Source organism: Oncorhynchus gorbuscha, linkage group LG02, assembly GCF_021184085.1.
Source record: "Oncorhynchus gorbuscha isolate QuinsamMale2020 ecotype Even-year linkage group LG02, OgorEven_v1.0, whole genome shotgun sequence".
Lineage (NCBI taxonomy): Eukaryota > Metazoa > Chordata > Actinopteri > Salmoniformes > Salmonidae > Oncorhynchus > Oncorhynchus gorbuscha.
In genome coordinates this window covers 65,600,428-65,615,685 of record NC_060174.1, presented here as the reverse complement: position 1 = coordinate 65,615,685, position 15,258 = coordinate 65,600,428, and the positions used below count along the sequence as shown (strand labels likewise).

The 15,258-nt window shown below is 42.7% G+C and overlaps 1 protein-coding gene across 1 annotated transcript; it reads left to right on the top strand.

Moving 5' to 3' along the window:
* Positions 1-5,451: 5,451 nt before the first annotated feature.
* Positions 5,452-14,089, top strand: LOC124007492 (histone acetyltransferase KAT5-like). Its single transcript, XM_046318111.1, has 15 exons — positions 5,452-5,523; positions 5,631-5,697; positions 6,090-6,158; positions 6,310-6,572; positions 8,793-8,861; positions 9,245-9,427; positions 9,539-9,619; positions 10,397-10,462; positions 10,710-10,958; positions 11,105-11,194; positions 11,292-11,432; positions 11,602-11,695; positions 12,505-12,664; positions 12,764-12,845; positions 12,956-14,089. Exons 1-15 carry the CDS (start codon positions 5,500-5,502, stop codon positions 13,088-13,090), a joined length of 1,773 nt encoding a protein of 590 aa, XP_046174067.1. The 5' UTR covers positions 5,452-5,499; the 3' UTR covers positions 13,091-14,089.
* The last annotated feature ends 1,169 nt before the right edge of the window (positions 14,090-15,258 follow it).

Sequence of the window (15,258 nt, the reverse complement as noted above, 5' to 3'; positions counted from 1 at the left end):
CTCTCTTTATGGTTTCATCATACTGTCATAGACAGCTAGCTGGTCTGACCAGCATGGTCTAGCTGGTTATGCTTGTTGTTCAGCCTGTTCTAGCTGGTCTGACCAGCATGGTCTAGCTGGTTATGCTTGTTGTCCAGCATAGTCTAGCTGGTTATGCTTGTTGTCCAGCATAGTCTAGCTGGTTATGCTTGTTGTCCAGCATAGTCTAGCCGGTTATGCTTGTTGTCCAGCATAGTCTAGCTGGTCTGACCAGCATGGTCTAGCTGGTTATGCTTGTTGTTCAACCTGTTCTAGCTGGTCTGACCAGCATGGTCTAGCTGGTTATGCTTGTTGTCCAGCATAGTCTAGCTGGTCTGACCAGCATGGTCTAGCTGGTTATGCTTGTTGTCCAGCATAGTCTAGCTGGTTATGCTTGTTGTCCAGCATAGTCTAGCCGGTTATGCTTGTTGTCCAGCATAGTCTAGCTGGTCTGACCAGCATGGTCTAGCTGGTTATGCTTGTTGTCCAGCATAGTCTAGCTGGTCTGACCAGCATGGTCTAGCTGGTTATGCTTGTTGTCCAGCATAGTCTAGCTGGTCTGACCAGCATAGTCTAGCTGGTTATGCTTGTTGTCCAGCATAGTCTAGCTGGTCTGACCAGCATGGTCTAGCTGGTTATGCTTGTTGTTCAGCCTGTTCTAGCTGGTCTGACCAGCATGGTCTAGCTGGTTATGCTTGTTGTCCAGCATAGTCTAGCTGGTCTGACCAGCATGGTCTAGCTGGTTATGCTTGTTGTCCAGCATAGTCTAGCTGGTTATGCTTGTTGTCCAGCATAGTCTAGCCGGTTATGCTTGTTGTCCAGCATAGTCTAGCTGGTCTGACCAGCATGGTCTAGCTGGTTATGCTTGTTGTCCAGCATAGTCTAGCTGGTCTGACCAGCATGGTCTAGCTGGTTATGCTTGTTGTCCAGCATAGTCTAGCTGGTCTGACCAGCATAGTCTAGCTGGTTATGCTTGTTGTCCAGCATAGTCTAGCTGGTCTGACCAGCATGGTCTAGCTGGTTATGCTTGTTGTCCAGCATAGTCTAGCTGGTCTGACCAGCATGGTCTAGCTGGTTATGCTTGTTGTGCAGCATAGTCTAGCTGGTTATGCTTGTTGTCCAGCATAGTCTAGCTGGTTATGCTTGTTGTCCACCATAGTCTAGCTGGTTATGCTTGTTGTCCAGCATAGTCTAGCTGGTTATGCTTGTTGTCCAGCATAGTCTAGCTGGTTATGCTTGTTGTCCAGCATAGTCTAGCTGGTTATGCTTGTTGTCCAGCATAGTCTAGCTGGTTATGCTTGTTGTCCAGCATAGTCTAGCTGGTTATGTTTGTTGTCCAGCATAGTCTAGCTGGTTATGCTTGTCGTCCAGCATAGTCTAGCCGGTTATGCTTGTCGTCCAGCATAGTCTAGCCGGTTATGCTTGTCGTCCAGCATAGTCTAGCCGGTTATGCTTGTCGTCCAGCATAGTCTAGCCGGTTATGCTTGTCGTCCAGCATGGTCTAGCTGATCTGACCAGCATGGGCTAGCTGGTTATGCTTGTTGTTCAGCATGGTCTAGCTGGTCAGACCAGCATGGTCTAGCTTGCTATCCTGGTTTACCAGCATAGTCTAGCTGATTACCCATATGGAAAAGAATCATGAAAATCAAATAAGAATCTTGTATGGCAGAAGAAGAGTATTTGTACCAATATCTAACAAGGATCTGGTAAGATTTTGTATGTTTTCCCTTATATGTCAGTGATGTACTTGTATATGTTTTATATGCCTTATATGACATACACAATTGAATACATGATTGTGGTGAATTTACAACATAGATATGGTATGACCTATTTGAGTAAAATATATGAATTATGAGTCATCTATGAATATTATAAGAAAGGTGTATGTTCTACAAAATAAATGCTTTCCTTATGGGTTTCACATAGTATTTTTTACATGTCAACATATAAAAAACATGAGAATTACTATAAGAAGAATACAATATTTGTATATACATTTTCCAGTATGAGTTTCCATAGTTAAAGCTGGGCAGCACCTCCTATCCAGGGTTTTAACCAAGCCCAGCTTAGCTTTGATATTTGTCACTGACTACTACCAATGTGCTATTGTGAGAATGATAGTTGAGAGAGCACCACTATCTAAATAGATTCACTGCTGCTATCAAAGTCATTCTTCCCCTTCCTCCTCCTCCTGCTTTCCCCCGTCCCCTTCCTCCTCCTCCTGCTTCTCCCGTCCCCTTCCTCCTCCTCCTCCTGCTTTCCCCCGTCCCCTTCCTCCTCCTCCTCCTCCTGCTTTCCCCCATCCCCTTCCTCCTCCTGCTTTCCCCGTCCCCTTCCTCCTCCTCCTGCTTTCCCCCGTCCCCCTCCTCCTCCTCCTGCTTCCCCTGTCACCTTCCTCCTCCTCCTCCTGCTTCCCCGTCCCCTTCCTCCTCCTCCTCCTGCTTTCCCCAGTCCCCTTCCTCCCCTCCTCCTGCTTTCCCCAGTCCCCTTCCTCCCCCTCCTCCTGCTTTCCCCAGTCCCCTTCCTCCCCCTCCTCCTGCTTTCCCGTGTCCCCCTTCCTCCCCCTGCTCCTCCTCTTCTCCCCCTCCTGCTTTCCCCCTTCCTCCAGCTGCTCCTCCTCCCCTCCTACTTTCCCCCATCCTACTTCCTCCTCCATCTGCTCCTCCTCCTCTCCTCCCCTCCTTCCTCCTCCTCCTGCTCTCCCCATCCTGCTTTCCCCCGTCCCCTTCCTCCACCTGCTCCTCCCCCTCCTTCCCACTCCTGCTCCTCCTCTTCTTTTCCCCCTTTCTTCCTCCTGCTCCTCCTTGCGGCGGACTCTCCATCTTTCTTGAATTAGTGTGTCGTTGCGTGCGCTAGTGACGTCAGACAGTGGCATGCAAGTAATTTGAAATGTGTATGTCCCATATGTGAGACCTTAGAAGGCTAAATTAAAATGTCTGTTGTATGTTTTTTTTATAGAATACACTTAAAATGTATGTTATGTCAAATGTTACCCACCCATATACTGTAATTCAGATATTACAAGAATTTCCTATGGTTATTGTAAGTATATTTGCTGCCATATGTATTTCTTACAAGTTCCAGGTATAACATATAAAATATTGTTAAATTCTTCTATATCTTTTCCATATGGTTATGCTGGTATGTCATTTATTGTCTTAAATAATTCCTTTTTTAGATGCCTTCAGCTGTGTGACTGCTACCTGCAAGATTGTGCACGTGTACATTGGTGGCTACATCTTCATTGCCACACGCACCAGAGAGCAGACAGAGGTGTTGAACCAGGAGCTCTTTTACAAGCTGACCGGTGGCCATGAAGCCCTCTAAATATCCATGAGATGAAGCTCTGGAACTCTCTTTATGGTTTCATCATACTGTCATAGACAGCTAGCTGGTGTGTCAATCTAAGTAACACAGACAGCTAGCGGGTGTGTCAATCTGTGTCAATCTAAGTAACATAATAAAAATCCTTCAGTTTAAGCTACAGATATCAGTTTCTCAATCCACCACAGCCTCCTATGTCAGCCTTCCGCATCTGCGGTGGAAGGTGGCCGTGTGTCACGAAACTTGTCTGAAGGTAAGCCATACAGACAAATGGAGGTAGTTTTGTGTCCCCCCAAAAATTCAGTTAAATATGTGTTAAAAAAATATATATACAGTATGTATATTTCCTGAGCATTCACAAATGTGGGAAAGACACTTCAAAAATGTATTCCTTATGATACATTTTTTTACTGTCTATTTTGCCATTTATTTCTGTGTTATTCAATGCATTTCTATGGGCTAGACCAAATTCAATATTTCATCAAATAATTTAGTAATATTCTTTTTGGAAACCTACCTTTTTGGATACCCCCCTCCCTCTACAGCTCAGACTTTTAGAGGTTAAACACTTTGATGCTGGTTTTGCTGGTGGCCAGTTTAAGCTGGTACGCTGCAGCATCACCAGCATCAAAGTGTCTAAAACACAATGAAGGCTGGTCACCAGCAAAACCAGCACGTTAGTTACCCAGCCTGGCCTCATAGACTAAATGTAACAAAGTAAATGAAAATCCAGGACATTCAAATGAGTATGATATGTTACGTTTGGTATTGTTACATAAGACAGAAGGTTACTTACATGAAAGTCTACCAACCCAAAGGTTGCGTGTTTGAATCTCATCACGGACAACTTTAGCATTTTAGCTAATTAGTAAAATTACCAGCATCACCAGCTTATCCAGCTAGTCGACCAGCCTAACCAGTCTACCACCCAAAGGTTGTGTGTTCAAATATCATCACGGACAACTTTAACATTTGAGCTAATTAGCAACTTTGCAACCATTGTTCCCTCTAAACTGCGCGAATCACAAGAACTTCACTCAGCTTTCTAGAGTTTTCCCACTATCAATGTTTCCCTTTACTGTGGCAATTGTGATTGAATCAACGCAATATTAGCCACTTTCAATGCAACATACCGAAACAAAACCAACTATTCAAGACTTAGTATGCACAACTAACTATGCAAGACAATTTGTTGTAAGCACAGCGCATTGGAATAGGATTCTATTGCATTGACAGGTGCAACTCAGGCCTATACTCTACACGGACTAATGTGCTATGACCAATCAGAGCTGCAGTAGGCTTATATGCAAATAGACCATTGCCCAATATGGATTTGTACCATTCACTGGACTGTCTTACAGCATGAGCGGGTGCGATTATTACGAGCTTGTTTTGAGATCAAAGTGAAGGCTGCATGTAGCCACGTGCACATTTGTTAATATTCTTTGCTAGTTAGTGAATTATTAGCCCACCTGTCAGGCTGTATCACAGTCTGATATGGCAATTCTACCGTCTACAACCGCAGAGGGTGGTACGGTCTGCCCAACTCATCTTTGTGGGCACACTGACTGCCTGCCAGGACATCTACAGCACCTGCCATCACAGGAAGGCCAAGAAGGTCATCAAGGACCTCAGCCACCCAAGCCACGGTCTTTTCACCCCACTTCCATCCAGCAATGTCAGAGTCTGTAATATATATTATTCCGGACTCTGACATCTGACATTGTTCGTTCTGATATTATTTTTTAATAAAAAAAACCTTTTGGGATTATGTGCGTATTGCTAAGAATTATTACTGCAGTCAGAGATAGAAACGCAAGCATTTCGCTGCACCTGCGATAACATCTGCAAATCTGTGTATGTGACCAATAAACTTTGATTTAACTATGCATACTGCCTAAATGACTAAAAGAAAGGTTTCTATTTGTGTTAAGGACTCACTGCTTTATTTATTCGTTTAAGTTTAAGACTGCGGACATGGTTCTTGTGATTATGTACATGTAGCCAGTACTTTTAGTAGTCTTCCAATGATAGTGAAGTAAACGACCCGTATCAATGCTGCGTAAACAATTGACTCCCTCGAACATACCCACAACCATTGAGCAGGCCATTTTCCCATAACTACTTGCGCGCTTCTACATTGTACGTTCGCAGATGACCAAAATGGCGGATTCGTCGGTGGGTACTCGATAGTCCCAAGTCATTATACAACTACAACGTTTTTATCCAGATATGTTCCCTCAACTTTCGTGAATATATATTTTCAATATATTATCTTTCGACAGGTCGATGTTGTCGAGGGCTGTAGGCTCCCTGTTCTCCGAAAGAATCAGGAAAACGAAGATGAGTGGCGTGAGTATCGTCCTCTTGGCTACCACTAGGGTAACTGGCGCAAAGGTTAATAGATGCTTAATAAAACAACTGGCATGACTGAATGTTTGAAAACACAGGCGACTAGTTACGGTCGTGGCACATAGTAAACAAAGGCACTGGTGACGTTTAATGGACATTTCAATTGTTTACTTATTGTCTTATCAGTTACGAAAGCATTAACGTTATAGCTAGATAAGTATTTCGATTCTGTAGCTATGCTGAAGTTAGTTACATTTAACATAACGATGTTGTGTTTTGTAGACAACTTCGCTAGCTTGCTTCGTAGCCAATGTATATATTCAGATAGCGAAGAAACCCACAGATTGGATAGGTTTCTAGATCTGTCATGTCGTGTGATGTTTTCCTTGCAGCCTTGGCTGAAATTCTCAGTGTGAAAGAGATCCCTGGGAGAAAACTCTACTATGTCCACTATATTGACTGTGAGTAGCCTATACTTCATGTAAATGTGAATGTATAACTCCAACATTGCCATCAGTGATATTGACAGAAGAAGCCGATATGGGTAAATGTCAAGTTTGACTAGAGATCAACTCAGGTGTGTTATGTGTTTGTGCTTTTGCTTGTTTAAAGTCAACAAGCGTCTGGATGAGTGGGTTACGCCGGACAGGCTTGACATGAAGAAGCTCCAGTTCCCTAAGAAGGAAGCTAAAACGCCCACTAAGAACGGGCTTCCGGGGTCGCGGCCCAGCTCCCCGGAGAGTGAAGTGGTAAGAGTGGCCGGAGCTGGCCCCCAACATACCCCCAGCAGGCCCCCACAGCTGCAAGCCCAGCAGAAGTCTATACCCACCAAAACTTCTCTACCAGACTTTCAAGTGTTGCAACAACAAGCTCAGGTTTGGTAGTAGTGTCTTAAGCCCAGTCCTGGCAATTGTACCCTGTTTGCTTGCTATCTACATTATAACCAATGTTCTTTTCCTGCAGTCGTGGGTCATACTTAATGCTGAGATCTTGGAACGCTGTTTTTGTTAAACAACTACTCTACTGTACAACCCAATTGTTATCACCACCATTTGGTCTGCAGTCTTTTGGAGCTATGATGTTTTAGTTAAATTAGACCAATGAACATGATGAAATGATAGGCCTTGCAATTTGTGCTTCATGAATCATTTCAAAGATCTGTGAAATGCTACTTCCAGTAGCTTAATTCAAGATTTCTGTGAAATAACGTTTCTCTGGTCTTGCCTCTGTGATGAGACAGAATTGTCAAAATAAGGGTGTTGTATTTCTTCAGTTGGATGATATACAAATGCATTTACATATGTTTTAGCCTAAGGCCAGACAAAAGTGATTCACTGTTTAACGGATTTTCCCCCCAGAAAAGTGTGGCGGGCAAGCTACAAAACAAAAAACTTGTTACGGTGATAATGAATAACAGTACTTTACCACATTGTGGTAGTCTAAAAAATACATGAGTGGTTAACAATAAATCATTGTAATACAATTAAAATGTTGATGCATAATAATGAGTTCATTACCTGAATGCATCTCTATAGCCTATAGGTGTTATCAAAATATTCATACAAATATGATCAGGCCTCTCAGACTAGGCCTTGTAGAAAGAGGGTCAATCAAGTTAGGTCTGCCAAATGAATGTAGCATTGGAAATATATACATAAATCCAGCTATAGAGTATAACTCATCATCATCAAAAAAATGTTGTTTTATAACATGCACAATTGGAAACATCAATCTATATAGATCAAGCGTGAATAAATTCGAGCCCAGTAACGTCTCACCGCATCCTCCTCCAATTGTCTCGTCTGGCGGCCACGAAAAGCCCCCACCTGCTGATTTGTGTGCGTGCCACTGGCGATGTACTTTACTGGACATGCTAGCTCTTCTCGGCGGTGCATCATCACTTTAAACGCATTCCGTCGTGGTATTATCGGTTGGCCTACTGCTACTGGTAGTACCGGTAAAATGTAAGTTATGAATTGCAAATCACCATACAGCTGACACACTTTGATTTCATCGATCAATTTGGTTGTCCAAAATACTATCAGCTTGCACTGCGTCTTTGCTGATGAATGCCCTAATCTCTCACCAGCCAATTGGTTAAATTACATTGTTTCATCTATTAATCGCTTCCAATAGATCTGAAAATGATGCAATACCATGGATTTAATTGACTGTTTATAATGAGGGACGTCCCACGTTTAACCTGGACACATAAGTAGTAGGACTTTGCGCTGACTTCCGTCATGAGCGAGAAATGAAACATCTGCACGTCGCCTGCAGGTGCCAGCGTGTGTTTCACTGTCCAATCCGAGGCTCGAACATGATCTGAGGCTGTTTGGTCTCTTGGGCATCAACTTGGGAAAGCCTCAAGGGAGAACGGACAGTGCATTTAATATAAACAAAGTGCTGCATACAGTTGAAGTCGGAAGTTTACATACACTTAGGTTGGAGTCATTAAAACTAGTTTTTCAACCACTCCACAAATTTATTGTTAACAAATTATATTTTTGGCAAGTCTGTTAGGACATCTATTTTGTTTACAGTCGGATTATTTCACTTATAATTCACTGTATTACAATTCCAGTGAGTCAGAAGTTTACATGCACTAGGTTGACTGTGCCTTTAAACAGCTTGGAAAATTCCAGAAAAGGATGTCATGGCTTTAGAAGCTTATGATAGGCTAATTGATATAATTTGAGTCAATTGGAGGTGTACCTGTGGATATATTTCAAGGCCTACCTTCAAACTCAGTGCCTCTTTGCTTATTATTTTTCTATTTGGGGGGGTGGAGATAAGTGAGGCGGGGCATCCGTTGAACAGTAATTCAACGTTGTCCGGCCTAAGTTTATTATGAAACATAAACAGGTTTGTATTGTCTTGACCTTTTTATTAGGTCATTCTATTTTTAAATCATGCTCAGTCTCTGCAAACCATATGTTTTTGTTTTGATCTACTCAAGTATATGCTATCTTGACTGGGTTATTGATTAGGCTTTTATTACAATGTTCAATGAATAACATAAGTTGAAGCGAAAATACAGCGCATTGTTTGAGTGTGACTGTCAGTTAATCCCCCTTCTTTCTGTTCAAATTCAGAGGAAGAGTCTAGACCTCAATCTTCAAACTGCCACAGCTCCTTCCAGAGGCAAAACTCTCCCCACGCCGGTACAGCATCAATTTACCCATTCTACACAGCCATGATTAAGACCTGTTTGGTCCACAAAGTCAGAATAGGTTCATAGCTGCACTTGAATAGTAACGACAACAAACACATTTATGTAAGAACTCCTACAGTTGTATATTTCTAAAATCAAGGAGAAACATCTTAAAGTAGATGATTTCTAAGTAAGTGATATTGATAACTGTGTGGGGGGGGGTTGTCCCAGACCTAGTATATGACTGGTAATGTAAAATATAGCTAGAACACCTGTTATGTCTGTGGTGTGGTTGGGATTGGAAATCTCATCAACATAATCTTTAAATATTCATTATTTTCAGTTGCTCCAGAGCTTTTTCTCATGTCTGCCCATGTCTCATCTCTCATACAGAAGAGGAAAGCAGAGTCTGTGTCCCTGGCAACACAAGTGTCCCCGGCAACCCCCGTGCCGTCCTTGCCAGGTTTGGCTGAAGCCTCCCAGGCATCTGTTTACCCTGCTGTAAGGGACACCAACACCTTCAACCTCAAATCCAACACCCGCGATGACCATGAGCAGCTTACCTCTCTCACCACGGTAAACCAACATTTGATAACTTTGCGTTTCAGTAATGATCAATCGCTAGTCTCCCACATTTACTCTGTTGGTGTTTGGTTTCTTATCTCCCCCCTTTTCAAATGATCCCAGAATGGTACTGCCCGTCGCCCCATGCCCAATCAGCCAGGCAGGAAGAGGAAGCAGCCTCCCAACTGCGGGGGAACCGATGAGGTATGGAACACTTTAGGGATTATGGGAATTGCTTCTTTAACCAAGTCATTATTTGCCCTCATTTCAACTGTAGACCGCCGTATCTGCTCCCATCATTCACATTTGTAGAGTAACACACTTTAGAGACATACTGGCATAAACAAGTCATTCTTCTGTTTTCAGAAATTGCGTCAGCATCCTTTTAGCTTGATCAGCATCCTTTTAGCTTGGATAAGTCAAAAAGAAAACAGATTTTAATACAGGACAAACTTCTTATGGGTGTCACTAATACCCAGTTAGCGATAGGGCCCTTACTATGCTAGACTAGTATGAGCCGGGATACTAGATTAGCGTTGACTAACAGGATTGTACTTTCCTAGTCCTATACGTTTACCTTTCATGGTTATATGCTTTCAGTTAGACAGTAATCTGAGCAAGCCGAGTCAATTCAATGTTGGTATCAGCACAAGCACATTTTCAACAATGTTACTTGCAGCATTGTAGCGAGTGATAGTGTGAGAAGGCGGAACTGCGTTTTACATAATTATGTGTGAATTCTGGAATTATTGACCATTGTGAATTATTGCCTTCCCCTTTCTGTTTTAATGTTAAGATATCCCTCCCAAATTAACAAGTAAATAAAGAACAGGTCAATATAATGTATGCAGAAATATCCCTGGTGACCTTTTAACTCCTGAATCTTCCCACATTGATAAAATTAGTGTAAGCAATAATAATTTTCCTTCCCTTTTTAAATCAGTGTCCAAAAGCCCTCGTCCGCTTGTGTTTTTCTGCTAGATAATAAAGGTTTTCCAGTATAACAACAGCCCTCGATGTGCCAATGTCTATCTGCAGCCAGGAGAGGTCCGTCTCATTTCCTTCTCATTGCCTGTCTCTCTTTGTTTATGGAATTATTTTAAGGTTATGGCCTTCAATCAGACCTTTGGTATCTCATGTGAGAGCTTTGTAAGGAATGCTCCCTATTTTTAATCAGTTATTTCATCTTTATTAGTTCCCTTTTATTTTGACAAGATTCTAAGCGATGTGTCAGATATTGTAATAATATCGTTCTCTTCCTTTCCGCTGCTCCCTTCCTACCATCTTGCATCAGGACTCGCAGGACAGCTCTGATGGCATCCCCTCCACCCCTCGCATGACTGGCAGTCTGGTGTCGGACCGTAGCCATGACGACATTGTCACGCGTATGAAGAACATTGACTGCATTGAACTGGGCCGCCACAGGCTGAAGCCCTGGTACTTCTCGCCCTACCCACAGGAACTGACCACATTGCCTATTCTCTACCTCTGTGAGTTCTGCTTGAAGTACCTCAAGAGCCTCAAGTGTCTGCAGAGGCATCTGGTGAGATACTAGATTGGAATATCTCAATTAAATGTATGTAACACCAATACAAGAGCCAGAGGGGAGAGAGTTGCTGTGCAGTCGTAGTATTGTGTTTGAACTGCAGAACATGTCGTCACATATTATTCTCCTCCTCTCTCATTCAGACCAAGTGTAATCTTCGGCATCCACCTGGCAATGAGATCTACCGCAAGGGCACTATCTCCTTTTTTGAAATAGATGGCAGAAAAAACAAAGTGAGTAATGTCCATGATCCTCCCTGCTGCCTGGTCACACCTCGTCACTGTAATGAGTTTCTCGCTTAACAACTCTTGTTTCTTCCATGTTTGCCAGACATACTCTCAGAACCTGTGTTTACTGGCCAAGTGTTTCCTGGACCACAAGACGCTGTACTATGACACAGACCCCTTCCTCTTCTACGTCATGACAGAGTACGACGCCAAGGGCTTCCACATAGTGGGCTACTTCTCAAAGGTACATGAAAGGCTTCTTATCACCTGGTGCTTGCAGTTAAACCCATTGCTCATGAAGATCAGCAATAATACTGTGTAATACTTGACATTTACAACTAAACCCTTAGACATGTTGAAAATGCAGCCGACTTACTCTTTTTTTTTTTTTTTTTCCTCTCTTCTGTGCTCAGGAGAAAGAGTCGACAGAAGATTACAACGTGGCCTGTATCCTCACCTTACCTCCCTACCAGCGGAGAGGCTACGGCAAATTGCTCATTGAGTTCAGTAAGTGAACCAGAAAGAAGTTACTGACTTTAAAACGTGGATTTTAATTTTGGATCTAGGGCGTTCAAACCCACTGGCTCCAGGTCATCTATACGTCTTTGCTAGGTAAAGCCCCGCCTTATCTCAGCTCACTAGTCACCATAGCAACAACCACCCGTAGCATGCGCTCCAGCAGGTATATTGCACTTGTCATCCCCAAAGCCAAAACTCCTGCCTTTCCTTCCAGTTCTCTGCTGCAAATGACTGGAACAAATTGCAAAAATCTCTGAAGCTGGAGACTTATATCTCCCGCTCTAACTTTAAGCATCAGCTTACCGATCACTGTACCTGTACACAGCCAATCTGTAATAGCACACCCAACTACCTCATCCCCATATTATTACACCCTCTTGCTCTTTTGCACCCCAGAATCTCTACTTGCACATCATCATCTGCATATCTATCACTACAATATTAATGCTACATTTGAATTATTTTTGCCTCTAGGGCCTATTTATTGCCTACCTCCCTACTCGTCTACATTTGCACACACTACATAGATTTTTCTATTTTTCTTTTCTTTTGTGTTATTGACTGTGCTTTGGTTTGTAACTCTGTGTTGTTTTTGTCGCACTGCTTTGCTTTATCTTGGCCAGGTTGCAGTTGTAAATGAGAACTTGTTCTCAACTGGCCTACCTGGTTAAATAAAGGTGAAATAAACATTTTAAATCTGTACAAACAGTCTACACAGTGTTCTACCTGTGTGGGAGTGTGTTGAAATGTGGCCATTCAGTCTGCCATAACTGAAGGTGTTGTCTTTTGGTCATAAGGTTATGAGCTGTCTAAGGTAGAGGGGAAGACTGGCACACCAGAGAAGCCTCTGTCTGATCTGGGGCTGCTCTCCTACCGCTCCTACTGGTCCCAGACCATCCTGGAGATACTCATGGACCTCAAGCCTGACAACGGGGAGCGGCCGCAGATCACCATCAAGTACGCCTCTGTCCTGTTGTTCTCCCAGCTTGTTCTCTCTTATAGCTCAATCTGCTGTTATTTCTGTAACCTAATATAATGCGTCTTGTGTATTTCCAGTGACATCAGCGAGATCACCAGTGTGAAGAAAGAGGATGTCATATCTACACTTCAGTACCTTAACCTAATTAATTACTATAAGGTGAGGGATACTAGTGCAGGGAACAGCACTTCACTTTTTCTTTTTTCTTTTTATGAAAGGGCAATCTTGATCTGCATATTTGAACCTCTTCTCTTCCTGTGGCTTCTCAGGGCCAGTATATCCTGACTCTTTCGGAGGACATAGTGGAGGGGCATGAGAGGGCAATGCAGAAGCGTCACCTGCGCATTGACTCCAAATGCCTTCACTTCACCCCTAAAGACTGGAGCAAGAGGGGCAAGTGGTAGGACCCTATCTGGTTCTCCTGGTCTCTCTTTCTCTCTTACCGCATACTTTCCTGAAGCACTCCGGGTGAAGAGCACCACACAGGTCTCCCCAGAGAGGATCAAAGATTTAAAAATGAACAAGAACTGTGTTTATATTCAGCATCATTTTTCTGAATCATGTCAATCCTCCTATTGCCCTCACCAGATTATCTCTGTCATTAGCAACAGTAGATCCATTTGCTTAGTCTCAGTAGTAGGAATTGTCATCTATTAATGTTGGATAGATGACTCCTACCTTCTGTTTCTTTGCCTTCCTGGCATTTGTCTTACTCAGCTTTCAACACTCTTGGACAGTAATTAGTTAGTTATTTTTCACCTACATAAGCACATAATACTATTATTGTTTTGCATGTCATCTTGAATAATGACTGCACATATCCAGTCTCGTTGATCCAACGCACTATGAGAATTACAGATCTAACTGCTTGGGACCAGTAGTATTTGTATATACTGTGATATACTTTTTTATAAAGGATTTTTTTTAAGGTGTGATTCATTTCTGTATGTTAAATGAGATGTGCGGGGATGCTCAGTACAGAAAATAAGCCGTGTTGAACTCTTACAAGAATGTATATTTGGATACCGCTACAGTTGTTTGTCCTTTAAAAAAAATGGAATGTAAACTAACACGTTTGGCACAATAGCGTGTCATTTAATTTAATGAGACTATTTACTGTACATTTGTGTGTGTTCATTTGTAACAAGTGATTCATACTTTGTTATTGTGTTCAATGGTTAGACAGCTATTCTATTTCCCTTCATATTTAAGTGTAAATTCTACATGGAATCATCTTCTCTTTGTAAGTGGTTTACAGTTAAGGAATGGGTGATTCAAATTGTTTTATTAGATGTTTGGTTATATATTGAAAAAGACTAAATCTGACCAACAGATGGGATTTGATATAAGAGCCTTACGGAGAGATGGCTTTACACATCTAATAAACCAGGACACTTTTACTATGTTTCATGGCTTTAATGAGTTCTCAAAGGATAAAATCTGACTGAGTTGTCATCACTCACATGGAGAAATATGTTGTTTTTTAAAGTTTCATCCATGTCATTCCCCTGAATGTCCTCATTTGACTGAAAAGGAGGTCAAAACAACAGTTTAGGAACTGAATCAAAGATCTATTCCTGGGCTGTTTAGACATTCTTAGGCAGCAGACACATACATTTATATGGAAGTAAAATGTATCTAGTGTGCTCTGCTGTCTTTGTGTACAAAGAAAAGAACGCTTAGTCTCTTATCTCTTTCCATACTTCTTGTCACTAGGTCAATTTGAGAAACTCAATTTCATAGAACGAACTCCTCTCGTCTGTGGTTTACTGGAGCTCTACAGGCAGGTACCGTGAAGGGGAGTCAGTTCGGTCTTCTGCCTATTGGTTGCATTTAGCCTCGCCTACGTGCTATGTGGGAGCCTTTTGAAATTGTAGGACCAACCTAACTTCTTCATTGACTGCATCTCGTCCTCATATAAGCTCATCAAAAAAAGAAACGTCCTCTCACTATCGACTGCGTTTATTTTCAGCAAACGTCACGTGTAAATATTTGTATAAACACAAGATGCAACAGCTGAGACATAAACAGAACAAGTTCCACAGACGTGGGACTAACAGAAATGGAATAATGTGTCCCTGAACAAAGGAGGGGTCAAAAGTAATAGTATCTGGTGTGGCCACCAGCTGCATTAAGTACTGCAGTGCATCTCCTCATGGACTGCACCAGATTTGCCAGTTCTTACTGTGAGATGTTACCCCACTCTTCCAACAAGGCACCTGCAAGTTCCCGGACATTTCTGGGGAGGAATGGCCCTAGCCCTCACCCTCCGATCCAATAGGTCCCAGGCGTGCTCAATAGGATTGAGATCCAGGCTCTTCGCTGGCCATGGCAGAACACTGACATTCCTGTCTTGCAGGAAATCCCACACAAAACGAGCAGTATGGCTGGTGGCATTGTCATGCTGGAGGGTCATATCAGGATGAGCCTGCAGGAAGGGTACCGCATGAGGGAGGAGGATGTCTTCCCTGTAACGCACAGCGTTGAGAATGCCTGCAATGTCAACAAGCTTTGTCCGATGATGCTGTGACACACCGCCAGAGACCATGACGGACCCTCCAAATCGATCCCG